This window comes from Panthera tigris, chromosome B3 (genome assembly GCF_018350195.1).
Source record: "Panthera tigris isolate Pti1 chromosome B3, P.tigris_Pti1_mat1.1, whole genome shotgun sequence".
Taxonomy (NCBI): Eukaryota; Metazoa; Chordata; class Mammalia; order Carnivora; family Felidae; genus Panthera; species Panthera tigris.
Genome location: NC_056665.1, coordinates 113,112,077 through 113,125,730, shown reverse-complemented (window position 1 = coordinate 113,125,730; position 13,654 = coordinate 113,112,077). Strand labels below are relative to the sequence as shown.

General features: G+C 39.3%; 2 protein-coding genes across 12 annotated transcripts in view; one reads left to right on the top strand and one right to left on the bottom strand.

Annotated features, from left to right (window-relative positions):
* Nucleotides 1-9,167, bottom strand: part of RAD51B (RAD51 paralog B) — a 641,285-nt gene extending 632,118 nt beyond the window's left edge. For all 8 annotated transcript variants that reach the window (XR_006218940.1, XR_006218941.1, XR_006218942.1 and 5 more), the window contains exons 1-3: nucleotides 9,067-9,167; nucleotides 4,673-4,784; nucleotides 2,174-2,287 (exon numbers count right to left, since the gene is read on the bottom strand). Coding sequence is in view for 3 of the 8 variants with exons in the window: in XM_042989965.1 (XP_042845899.1) it covers nucleotides 2,174-2,287; nucleotides 4,673-4,784; nucleotides 9,067-9,161 (321 nt within the window). In the remaining 5 variants the exon portion in view is untranslated. The remainder of the gene's footprint in view (nucleotides 1-2,173; nucleotides 2,288-4,672; nucleotides 4,785-9,066) is intronic.
* A 145-nt stretch (nucleotides 9,168-9,312) lies between these two features.
* The window catches only part of ZFYVE26 (zinc finger FYVE-type containing 26), an 83,840-nt gene continuing 79,498 nt past the window's right edge, over nucleotides 9,313-13,654 (top strand). For all 4 annotated transcript variants that reach the window (XM_042989961.1, XM_007095158.3, XM_042989960.1 and 1 more), the window contains exons 1-3: nucleotides 9,313-9,377; nucleotides 9,875-10,151; nucleotides 11,780-11,858. In XM_042989961.1, the coding sequence (XP_042845895.1) occupies nucleotides 9,958-10,151; nucleotides 11,780-11,858 (273 nt within the window). In that variant the 5' untranslated portion in view covers nucleotides 9,313-9,377; nucleotides 9,875-9,957. The remainder of the gene's footprint in view (nucleotides 9,378-9,874; nucleotides 10,152-11,779; nucleotides 11,859-13,654) is intronic.

The window sequence follows — 13,654 nt, the reverse complement described above, 5'->3', positions numbered from 1 at the left end:
CTCTCTGCTCACATCCCTTCTCAACTTGGCCTAATTCTCCCCTATCCATCCTTCAGGTTTTAGCTGAAGTGTTGCTTCCTTGGAGGAGACCTTCCTGACCCCTAAACTAAGTAATGTTCCCTGTTATTAAGTTTCAGAGCTTTTTATAATTTTCCTTCATAGGACTTATCATTACTACAACTAATCATTTATGTAATTATGTGTTTAATGTATGACTTCCCCACTAGACTGTAAGCTGCATGAGGAACATTATCATGCTCACTCTAATATCTCCAGGACCTGACAGAGTACCTGCCACATGACTGGCACTCAATAAATACTAATTCAAGTAATATATAACTGAACAAAAAACTCTTCCCTGGAAAAATGAACTAAGGCTAAGCCAATGTTTAACACAAGACTCAAATCTAAAGAATCCTACAAGAGTGAATGCACAACAAAGGGAAAAGATGGCTTCTTGAGCTCACATTTGGAATGGTATTGATACTGCATTCCAAATGCGAGCTCAAGAAGCCATCTTTTTGGTGGCTTTGGTGGTATTGATACCACAGCTGAAGTGGTGGTGCAAGTGGAGCCCAGAAGTGAATTTCCTCCCCATGCTCTCTTATTTAATTCTCTAACTAGAAACATGATGCAGGTATTGACCAAACACATAGAATGACATACCTCAAATTAAAACACTTTGTTGGTGCTTTACAACCTTCAAAATAGTAACGAGTTAATTTAAACCTCATCACAGAATCACCACTATCTTAGCTCTCTTACTTCTCCCATAAAATAAAGTGAGCTATTCAAAGCTCCAAGGTCAATGACAAAGCTAAGACAGTGCCAATTCCTAACTCTGATTTGAATTCTCCTTCTGACTACTCTGGCTTTGAAGTATTTTCTTAGATCACAAGCTAAATCTGAACAAAAGGAAATATTTTTATCTATCCATTAATTTCAGAAGTTTCAAATGACACTAACATCCCTTCCTTCCTACTTCACAGAATTGAACTCCACTTTATTGCTCAGTGGTTACCAAATTTCGATATAAGATAGTAAGGTAAGTAATCTACAATCCACCTAAATAAATACATTTGCAAAGCACTGAAGTGCACTGACTTCTAGGCACTCTTATTCTGGGAAAACAAGATCTTTTCTACCACGCACCAAACCTACATTTTGAAAAGCTAACATTATGACACAGACAGTATGAAATAATAGTACTTGATGAGAATTTGTTATAAAAGACTTTTAACTTTCTCAAGAGTGAGAAAAGTTTTAAAGTATTATTTATTCAATCAATGAGCAGTGTAAATCCACTATGTGTGCTTTATAATGTAGACTGATGATAATAAAAGTTGGTATTACAGAGACAGGGGCATTCTAAAATTATGAGTGTATTATAATTTAACCATGAAATCCACAAATCAAAGACACAAAACAAATAAAAGACAAAGATGACCTTTTGAAATATCAATATTAGCTACAGAAAAAAAAAAACTTCCTGTTGCTTCCTCATTCCATTTTTAGGAACTGTCTCCCATGAGCTTACAAACTACATAAATTTTTCACATATATTCTCATTAAAGGACCAGTTCTATGGTGTAAGAGTCAATATTTTTTTTAATGTTTATTCATCCATTTTTGAGAGAAAGAGAGAGAGAGAGAGAGAGAGAGGCAGAGACAGAAGGAGACACAGAATCCCAACCAGGCTTCCTGGTGTCAGTGCCCACAAGCTGTGAGATCATGACCTGAGCTGAAATCAGAAGTTGGACATTTAACCAACTGAGCCACCCAGGCACCCCAAGAGTCAATATGTTTTTTAATTTTTTTTTAACATTTATTTATTTTTGAGACAGAGAGAAACAGAGCATGAGTAGGGGAGGGACAGAGAGAGAAGAGAGACACAGAATCCAAAGCAGGCTCCAGGCTCTGAGCTGTCACCACAGAGCCCGTTGCCGGGCTCAAACCCATGAACTGTGAGATCATGACCTGAGCTGAAGTTGGACACTCAACCAACTGAGCCATCCACGCGCCCCAAGAATCAATATTTTTGAGATGTTCATATCTATTTTTAATTTTGCCTCATCTCCAAAAAAACATTTTAAATGAGATAAAGGATCATCTCAAAACAAGTCATAATCAAAACATAATATATATAAATCTATATGTATATATGTATATGTACCGTTTGCATCTGTGGGGCACAGGCTCTACTGACCATACACAGAAGTTCATGGACACCTCGATAACTAAGGCCAGTCATCTTCATAAGTTCCAGTGGGGAAAGACATAAAAAGTCCTAGAGAGACATAAAAAGAATATTTTAAAATATATGTGCAATAAAGATACTGGAATTAAAAGGAAACTTTCAATGGACACTGCCCATAATTTACTGCAGATTGAAGATTTATATATTCCTTATAGTATTTCCCCCATGTATGACTTAACTAAAAGATATGATGATATAATCTTATCTTCTAATTCTCTAATTCAGTTAGCATATACCAGAGGTCACACCAAGTAACCTCACATAGCAGCAGCCTCCAACCCAGGTGTATATAAACACTGCCCTGTGCTGCAGTTTAGGCACAAATACCCAGGAAGTGTCAGGTTGAAATGAGTTTCTTACTGAGCTATGACAGCATTCAGGAAAAGTATTTAATAGAGACAATAAAACAGACTATGGAATGAAATGTTAAATCTCATACTTTTAAGAGTGTTTCCAAGTATGAACATGAGGATTTTTTTTTTTTTAATTTTTATTTATTTTTTTGAGACAGAGAGAGACAGAGCATGAACGGGGGAGGGTCAGAGACAGAGGGAGACACAGGATCTGAAACAGGCTCCGGGCTCTGAGCTGTCGGCACAGAGCCCGACGCGGGGCTCGAACTCACAGACCGTGAGATCATGACCTGAGCCGAAGTCGGATGCTCAACCGACTGAGCCACCCAGGTGCCCCGAGGATTATTAAATGTATAAAAAAGGAACCAAAAATACCATTAATACACAAAGCAGTTTTTTTAAATTGTAGTATGCTCTGAAAATGTCTTATTAAGGATTAAATCCTAATATAAAACATTAAGTCTAGGGGCACCTGGGTGGCTCAGTCAGTTAAGCATCTGGCTTCGACCCATGATCTCATGGTTTGTGAGTTCAAGCCCCACATCCGGATCTCTGCTGTAGGCACAGAACCTACTTCGGATCATCTGTCCCCCTCTCTCTCTGCCCCTCCCCCCTTCTCTCTCTTTCAAAAATAAATAAACATTAAAAACAAAACAAACAAACAAACAAAAAATGTTAAAACTTATTTAACCTCCTAAGAGGGAGCTGCTTCACTACTGTGCCTAAAATGCGATAACTGCTTTATACATTTCTCTCATTACATTGATAAGGATTCTATTAATTTCTCTTGCTTGCAAGAGACATTACCCATTTTGAATACTGTCTCTTCATTTGAGTCTTATTTCTCATATAACTGCAAAATTTCTTTCAATTGGACGAAACTTCTCTAGAATCCCAAATAAATAGCACGAGTATACTTCACATTATGCCATAAGCATTCTCCCCTGACCCAAGCAAAAGTATAGGAATTTAGGTAAATGAAATCACATTTGGAAATACAACCTAAGTGGCCTGTTATTTTATTTTATTTTTGAGAGAGAGAGCACAAGCAGCAGAAGGGCAGAGAGACACAGAGAGAGAAAGAGAGAGAGAATCTTAACCAGGCTTCACATCCAGCACCAAGCCCCACAGGAGCCTAATGAGGGGCTCATTCTTAAGACTCTGAAACCATGATCTGAACCAAAATCAAGAGTTGTAACCGACTGAGCCACCCAGGCACCCCAAGTAGCCTGTTATTTTAAAATAGCCTATGGAGAAGCACCATCATTCATTTTTTTTTTAGAAAGTTAAATTTTCATATTTCAGGTTTAAGAGTTATTAAGGTATATTTAATATTAATTTGTACTCTGGGAATGCAAGCTGGTGCAGCCACTCTGTTAAACAGTATGGAAGTTCCTCAAAAAACTAAAAATAGAACTACCCTACGACCCAGCAATTGCACTACTAGGCATTTATCCATGGGATACAGGTGTGCTATTTCGAAGGGACACATGCACCCCCATGTTTATAGCAGCACTATCAACAATAGCCAAAGTATGGAAAGAGCCCAAATGTCCATTGATGGATGAGTGGATAAAGAAAATGTGGTATGTACACACACACACACACACACACACACACACACACACACACACACACAAAATGGAGTATTACTCAGCAATCAAAAAGAATGAAATCTTGCCATTTGCAACTACGTGGATGGAACTGGAGGGTATAATGCTAAGTGAAATTAGTCAGTCAGAGAAAGACAAAAATCATATGGCTTCACTCATATGAGGACTTTAAGAGACCAAACAGATGAACTAAAGGAAGGGAAACAAAAATAATATAAAAACAGGGAGGGGGACAAAACAGAAGAGACTCATAAATATGGAGAACAAACTGAGGGTTAATGGAGGGGGGAATGGGCTAAATGGGTCAGGGGCACTAAGGAACCTACTCCTGAAATTATTGTTGTACTATATGCTAACTAATTTGGATGCAAATTTTAAAAAATAAATAATAAAATTTAAAAAAATTTTTGTACTCAAAATTTCTTAGTGAGAAAGTAAATAAATTTTACCTGACAGGTAACAATTTGATGTCTGTTCAGACGGTCACACAGCTCTTGTGATAAGCCCACTCTTCTGAGCTTCTTGCTACCCATGCTTTCAAGATGCAGCAGAAAAAGAACCCTGAAAAGCATTAGAAAATACCATAAGCAATAGTAGACAGGCTACCAAAACACACTACAAAATAAAAAATTCTTCAAGCTTCTTCCTGTGTGAAATGAAATGTATAGTATTTAAAATATTACAGATAAAATAAAAGCAGTAGAATCTTTCTATGTCTGCCAAGCATGCACACAAACAAGACAACATAAGAATGTGCATTTCACACAATTCTTTTATATTTATTACATGAATATAAAGATATCACTTCACATTTGCATAGCATCTTAAGATTTTCAATGTATTTATAAATTTTATTTGGATGTATAATTAACTTTCAAGGAATATTTCCAAGCAGCACTCCTTAGAAAGTCTTTACTGTCAGGGCACCTGGGTGGCTCTGTCAGTTAAGCATCTGACCCTTGATTTTGACTCAGGTCATGATCTCACGATTCAGGAGATGGAGCCTCGTTGGGCTCTGCACTGTCAACATGGAGTATGCTTAGGATTCTCTCTCTCTTTCTCTCTCTCTCTCTCCCGGCCCCTCCCCTGCTCATGTGCTCTCTCTCAAAATAAATAAACTTTAAAAAAAAAAAGTCTTTACTTTCATTGCACTGTAACAATAAATTTACTGAGCACCTACTATGTACAGGAGGCACTGTTCCAAAGCTTTATATAAATTATAACATTTAATCTTCTCAATAGCCCTATAAGGAAGGTTGATTATTGACCCAATTTTTACCTATGAGAACACTAAACCCTAGATGTTAGCTATTCCATTGTCACCAGAAAAAGTAAATGGTGGATTCAGAATTTCAACTCAGGGAGTGACTCTAAGGTTTATCCTCTTAACCAGTATACCCCTACTACAAGTCCATAATCATATTTAACCTCTCCTTTTTCTATGAGCCGGAACAAACCTCCGAATCAAACGAGATATTATTATTTCAGGTCTTAATTACAAACTGAAATGTGTGGGTTTTTTTTTTTTTGTATTAGCTGCTCACATTCTCACATGCAAGAAATTTCACTCTTACTGCTGAACCTAAGACTAAATGAGACTCATGAAATATGTGCCTTCAATGAGCTAGAACACAATCACTGTGATTCCTTTCATAACACATGCAGAGAAGAGGCTGTGCATCTCGCTGAGATGACAAGATACCCTCTGGATAGAATAGAAACAGCAACTCCATTGTTCCAGGAGATAAAGCAATATTGTTAACAGAAAAGGAGTAACATTTTGGAACAAAATACATAGTACTGAAAATGTAGATAACCTGTTTATGCCCAAATTTCTACATAAAATCTAAATTCTCTGCATCAAATTAATTCTCTCCTTCCCTCTTTCCCACTTTCTCTCACATTCATGAGCCTATGCATATGCGCATACACACACACACACACACACACACACACACACACACACTTCTCATAAGCACAAAATACATCCCTCTCATTTCTCTCAGTGGGAATTTGTACCGATTCGTTTCCTAAATAGTTTACCAAGTGATATCTGCTGTATCATTTCTTAGTGTCTTTATAGATCAGGTAGTTCTGAGCAATAACACCATATAGGCTGATACATTCAATCAAAAAGAAGAACCCAAACTACCCGGACTTGTTTAACAATAACCAACTCTGCTATCTCAGCCTTCTTAGGGCCACTCCCATCATTTGCCTGCACTATTGCATGCTGCCTCTTGTTATTCCCTGCACCATCAAAAAAAAAAAAAAAAAAAAAAAATTTTGCTCCTTCAGGAGACCTTTCTTAATCACACACTCTGCTGAGCTGCTGGGCTCTGGTGTAAAGAATCATTTAAACATATTCCTTTCCCTTTGGGAACTCACAGTAAAAGATGAAAAGAGATGTATACACAAATTATCACAGTCACACGGTAAGTATCGTCATTGGCATTTAAATGTGCCACGAAGAAGCACCAAACTGGTCTGCGAAAGTTAGGTCAGTGCTCCAATCCTGCCGGAGGTAGCTACCTAAAACTTTGCTCCAATCCTGTCACTGTCATCCTTTAAAACTACCCGTGGGACCATTAGGGCACGGGATAAATTCCACACTTCTTAAGATCACATAAAGACCCTTCATAAACTGGTCTCTCGTTTCCCTCTCATCCATACATCTGATGGCAAGGCCCAGATCCTGCCTTCCTGGCAGCTACTCCCCCTCCTGGTGTCTTCAATTCCTCATCTGTAAAACAAAGGTCATTCAAATATCTACCTCAAAGGAATGTAGTGAAGGTTAGAAGATTTGGATGGTGCCTGACACACAGAGCTCAAGGTTAACAACCATTACCATATCAATTGTCAGCAAAACATCATTTGTTGCCTCACTTCATCCGCTCTCCAGCCACAATACTGTATATTGGTAGGTTACACAAGCGCCATCCTGACTCCGACTTTCCTGCACAAACCTTGTCCCCAAGTCAATCTCTTCCAACCCAGTGTTTTCATCATACTTTATACGTATTTGTTGCATAATCTTATTAACGTATTATTACGGCTTGTTTCTTCCACCAGAGACTGTTAAATTCCTGCTCTGTGTGTGTGCGCACACATATAATCAGGGGTGAGGGAAGATATTCCATCCTGAAGGCTGAAACCTTTCCTCCTCAACAAAGTAAAAATCCTCATGAAAGATGTTCAGTGAAAACTGTTTGTAAGTAACGATAATAGCTAATATTTATTGGACCCTTATTACGTGCCAGGTACTGTTCCAAGAGCTTCCGATGTTTGACCCCTTTTACAGACTAAGAATACTGAGGCACTGAGTTGAAAAACTTGCGTGAAGTCTATCAGCTAGCAAATGGTGGAGTCCGCATTCGAATCTAGACATAGAACTCCAGATTCCACGCTTTAACCACTCTTCTTCAACACCACAGAAGGCGAGCGGACCCCAATGTTCCCTTAAGGACCGGCTCCCCCGCCGAGACTCCCCAACAGCCGGCAAATGGGAGGGCGGAGGTGGGCATCAAGAGGCGAAAACGTCACTCTAGAATCCCCTAAAAAGAACTTTTTTCCAGCAAGGAACACAGTTCCAGCATCCCCCACAAAAGAAGGCCAAGAGCCCCCATATTTGCGGCGGAGTTCCCGTTATCATGCCTCAGGCCTAAGGGGGGAGTGTACTGGACCAAAGAGATTTTCTCCGCTACCCCGAAAGTAATAACACAGAAAGGGGCCCAGAGAGGGGGCAGGAAATAATGAGCGCACCCCATTACCCCCCGAATGCCCCCCGACACGAATCTTTGCAGTACCGGGTCTGTAGCATCCAACTTTCAAAGTTTCCCCCACCCCTCACAGTTCCCCGCGGAAAGCGCCGCAAAGCAACAACCCAAATGCCGATTGGGCTGTCACTCGAAAGAAATATCCAATCAGAGGTAGGAAGAGTCCCAGGTTGATTCCACTGCTTGCTGGGAATTGTAGTTCACACCAGAATCCGTCACTGAATCCCAGTTTCTCAACATAATGATTATCAAAATCAGGTAAAGAAACATCTGCAAGGAGAAAATGAAGCCAGGAAAAACCTTGCTTGGAACTGTCTCTTTTATTTTTTTTGTCACTACATTTAAAAAATGTATAATGGACCAGAAAGACATGTTAGTTTTCAGAGAATAGTTAAGAATTCACCTATAATAGAAGAGGTTTGGAAGAGAGCTGGGATTGGTTTGGGTTTGCTTTTTTCACCACACTTTGGCGGTGAAATAGTTTGGAAATACTTAATGAAATTGCTCAAGCTGAAAACACACAACGGGGAAACGTTAAGAGCCTGTAGTTTAAGAAGACCATGAAGGGAACCACCGAAGTTTCGGTGTAAAAGGGAACTGTTACTTTAAGACTGGGTTTCAGATTACAGTTTTGTATTTGCGAAAAAGTTTTTGCTCGTCCTTTGCTCTCAGCTCTTCAGTGCATACTTCTATCCTATAATTTAGCCTACTGTGTCCTAATTACTGACCTGCATTTGTTATTAGACTGTGAACTCGAGGACACGGTCTGCAACTTATTCAGCCTGAGAAGTAGGGCCTAGGACACCGTTCAATTAACGATTGTCGGGTAAGTGAGCAAATAAATCAATGGAGTTAGGCAGAAAATGGGAATTCAGAACGCAGGATTCTGCGATTATAACAGAACCCAAGTGGATAAAATAGCAATGGAGGAGTATCCAGGTCTTCTTCCTCTGGAAGAAGGCCTGGCAAAACACTGTCACCGGCGGGCGCTTAGTAAAAGCTGACTTCAAACGCTATGGAGTAAAAGAGACATGAAAAAAATCAACGGACACTGATATTTCTGCCACCTGCCCCGCTGAATGCAGAACTGAAGGTATCGAGCAGAGGAGTGGTCAAAACTGAAAGGAACGATCCTCAGCCAGGTAGCTGGTTGACTCCGCATGTCCTAGCTTTCTCCAGTCCGAAGAGGTGGCCTCACGTGACCCAAACAAATATGGCGCCTTATTTGCATCGTCCCTCCATTGACCAATAGGAGTAGCCGCTATCAGTCGTCCCACCCCACCCCTCCCTCCCGCAACCTCCCGAATGGGATCTATCACCTGACTCGGCTCAAACATGGCTGCGCTGGAAGCTCTATTGCTTTGGGTACCAGGAGCAGGTGAGTGTAAGGCGCCCCAGAGAAGGTGGGGGCGTTCACCACGACCCCTGTAGGGAGCGTCCCTGCGCTCCAATCTCCATCGTCCTCCAGCTCTGACACACACTCATCTGATGATCTTCACTCCTCCGCCTTAAGAGAGGGCTCAAACTAAGGAGGTTCCTGCTGCATTTCTCATACTTAGGGAGGCGACCACCTGGGGATTTGGAGCCGGACTGGGTCTAAAGTTAAGTGGGGAATATGAAAGAAGATTTGTGGGTCTGCGCCCCGAGCTAATACGACTATTAAGTTTAATTAAATATTGGATGTGTGTAGAGAGATGGGATCCACCCCTCGGGGAAAGGTGGAACTTCTCAAAAAAAGATAGTAGCACGTCAAATCAAACATAAAACGATAATTAGGGAAGTAAGTCCCGCTTTTCCCAGCCAGTCTAGTAGTTACTAGTTTGTCTAAATATAGTGCGTTCCGTTTCTCCTCAATGTGGTGTGTATTGTTTCCAGGAGGTGCTCCACGAATGAGAAAATTGACAATGTGTTCTGCGTAATTCATCTCTTTCTATCTCCCTGCACTCTGTGCTGGGAAAATGCATCATCCATTTGGAAAAGAAGAAACTGCTTCTCAGAAGCAGCTCTTTGGGTTTTTCTGTGAGTGCCTTCGCAGAGGAGAATGGGAGCTGGCACAGGCATGTGTACCTCAGCTACACGAGGCACAAGGGGATATCCCAAAGAAGGTGGAAGATATACTTCAGGCGCTCGTGGTGTGTCCAGATCAGCTGAGGTAAGGGATCTCTCTTCTTCCCAGGAAGTTACAGGGCGGGAGACACAAGGTCAATACTTGGGCTCTGGTCACCTACTCTCACCTCCTCTCTGAAGAATTAGCAGAAGCAGAGTGTATTTCACATGCTCTGAAAATTTACCTCTATGATACATGTTTATTAATCGGTGTTGGCTTTGAATTATCATCTGAACCAGAATTTAATCCTGGACACCAAAGTGTGCCTGAAACCACCATTTCTTGATTATTATCATAAAAGTAGATGGTGGAATTGAATTGAAAAGCATTTTCTTTGCCTCCAGAAAAGCAAACGCTGCTCTCTTCTTGCTTATGATGTTGTAGTTGTAACAAAAGACTGGAAGTTAATTTACTTAAGGTTTTTATTTTGAAATAATTATATAAATATTAAAAATTATATAAATAAGGTTTACATTCACAAAAAGTGCAAAAAAATACAGAGTAACCTTCCCCAGCTTCCCCCAATTGCAATATCTCATATACCTATTGTACAATATCAAAATCAGGAAATCGACATTGGTATATTACTGTTAACTAGATTACAGACCTTATTCAGTTTTCACCATTTTTTTAATATGCATTTGTTTTTATGTGTGTAGTTCTGTGCAATTTTATCCATGTACAGACTCATGTAACTACCAGTAAAAATCAAGCTGCAGAACTCTTGCATCACCACAAAAGAATTCCTGTACTTCCTGGGAATACCTCTTTGTATTTTGAACCCTTCTTTTGCCCTGGCAACCACTGTTCTCTATCTAAATTTTTAATGAAGCTCTTCCTGGCAGTGCTATTAACAGCTAGTGGTATAATAGTTAAGTGTGCTATTTAGTCTTTCCCTCACTCTTCCTTACTTTGGCAGCTATATTATATTGCATTAGTATATAGACAGTAGAAACTTAGGTGATTTTTTTCCCTTAAATTTGGGTTCTAGCCAGGTTCTATCTAAATTACTAACTTTGAAAAAAACCCTTATGAATTCCTGTAACCCTGTTTTTAGCCTAGAGTTAATAAATTTTTATGAAATTCCTTATTTTCTTTAAGACTACTTGACTCAGTTTCTGTTTTCAACAATATACTTTAAAGAGATTTGCTTTTTATGGTTTTCTATGTAATGTTGAAAAATAATAAAAATAAAAAGCGCCTGGGTGGCTCAGTCTGTTGGGCATCCAACTTCGGCTCAAGTCATGATCTCCCGGTCCATGAGTTCGAGCCCTGCGTCAGATTCTGTGCTGACAGCCCAGAGCCTGGAGCCTACTTCAAATTCTGTGTCTCCCTCTCACTCTGCCCCTCTCCTGCTCACGCTGTGTCTCTCTCTCTCTCAAAAATAAATAAAAACAATAAAAAATTAAAATAATAATAATAAAGACTAGATAGGGAGGTAGAGGCAGGGGTGAGACTTTTTTCCTTTTTTTTTTTTTTAATGAAATCTAGTGCTGTTCTGGTTCTAGTTTTATTGATCTATCATATACATTTGAAAATTTCTCATTAGTACAATGTCATGCCTGTTTAGGTTTAAAACACACTGAGCAGTGAAATCCAAATCTTGGATCACAAAAGAGAAAAGGTCAGTAGAAACTCTTTGTTCAGAAATTCTTTCTTTTTACATTTTTCAGATGTGGACAGGACATCAACCCTCAAAGATTAGCCTGGATCTGGTTTCTTGTACTGGAAAAATGGTTCTCCCAGGAAAAGGTAAGCAGGTTTATATTCAAAGTTTTTCTGAGGCCAACACTGAGAAGAACTTGGAAGTAGTTTTAAGATTTCCTTTTATCTGTTACTTCCTTTATTAGGAGGTTTGTCATATTCCCCTCTCAGTATTGACAGTGAGAATAGCTTGAGTTTTTATTGCTGTTTCCTTACCTAAATTTATTCATTAATCCCCCAACATACATTGGTGATATAATTTTGTTAGATACCACTGTGAGTCTTGTACCTGAACAGAACTTTGCAAACCTCAGTGAAAATGACAACATAGCAAATAAAGTATGAACCTCATAATACTCAAGTAATAGAGAATGGGCTGAGCCAAAACCTGGTTGTTCTTCCAAAAAGCTCATTTTAACTAGTCCGGTGCAGTGAAAGCTTACAGATTTAAGCCTCATTAATTAATAATTTAATAATCCACATGAATTAAACTAAAAGTTACCAAATATAAAAACACAGTGTGCAGATTTAGTGAAAGAAACCTTATAACGAAGTGCTTTTTAAAAAAAAAAGAAAGATTGCCATTAAAAGCCTTTTAGAAGTATGTGATAATTATCAGAAATTGCTATCCATTGGAGGACTTTCTCTGAGACAATTTTGTATTAAGCCCCAAAATTTAACATTTTTATTTTTTTAATTTTTTTAAGATTATTACTTTGAGGGAGCGAGAGAGAGAGTGAGTGGGAGAGAGACGGGGAGAGAGAGAAAGAGAGAGAGAGAGAGAGGGAGAGAGAGGGAATCCCAAGCAGGCTCTGCACTGTCAGTACGGGGTTTAAACTCACCAACCAGGAGATCATAACCTAAGCCGAAGTCAGACACTTCATCAACTGAGCCACCCAGGTGCCTGTAGACTTTAGGATTTTAAAGTGAGGAACTTCTGACCCAGAAGAGAAATGAAGAAATGACTGGCCCAGGGTCACACCATAAAGTTAGTTGGCAAAACTAAGGCTGGAACCAAGATCTTCTGACTTTGAATCCCCAGCCTACTGGTTTTTCCTGCTGAACATTTTTAGCCTTATGGACTTAAAAGCCAGAAACCATAAATTCTGTTTTGTAAATGTGTGTAAGTCAGCCTAATTTTCTTCTTTACTCCCCTCTATCATTAGAATTAATTTTGCTTTTAGTTCCAGTTTTGCCTGACACTTCTCTTTCTCCACATTGCTATCAAAAAATACAAGAAATTACTAATCTAAATGTATTTTTTGTCCAGGCTTTTCCAAGTCTAAAAAAAGAAAAATGACAAAAAGACTAGCCAGGAGAGGGAAAAAAGAGAAGCAAAATTAAAAAATTAGCCCAGAATGATTAAGTTAGCTATTGTTGCAGATCTAAAAGGGAAAGCTTGAGTTAAAATATTCAGAGTGTCTTCAGAGAGAAAAAGAAAAAATGTCTGTTGTTATTGACTAAAGATCTTTCTAGTCCAAGTATGGAATTTGTTAAACCAAGTGAACTTTCCCCTCACTGAAGAGCATTTACCTACTTTATGGCTACTTTGTTGCTTATTTTCTGTACAGTTGCTCAACCAGACTAGGTTGTTGATTTCACTTCCATGGCTCCTTAGCACAGACTAAGAATCCTTCTTGTTTTTCCAAACATCAAGACCATTTGGTCTTAAAGCTTCAGTGCCTCAGTTATTTAAACAGTTGTGGGAACTGTTTAAACTTTAAGCAAGGACCTCAGAGTCTTACCTCTTTTACAAGGACTAAGATTGCAAGTGGGTTCTTAAGAATAGTTCCGCAAGACCAGTTGCTGTCCCAGAGTGGCCTTTATCTTTTAGGGGACTTGCT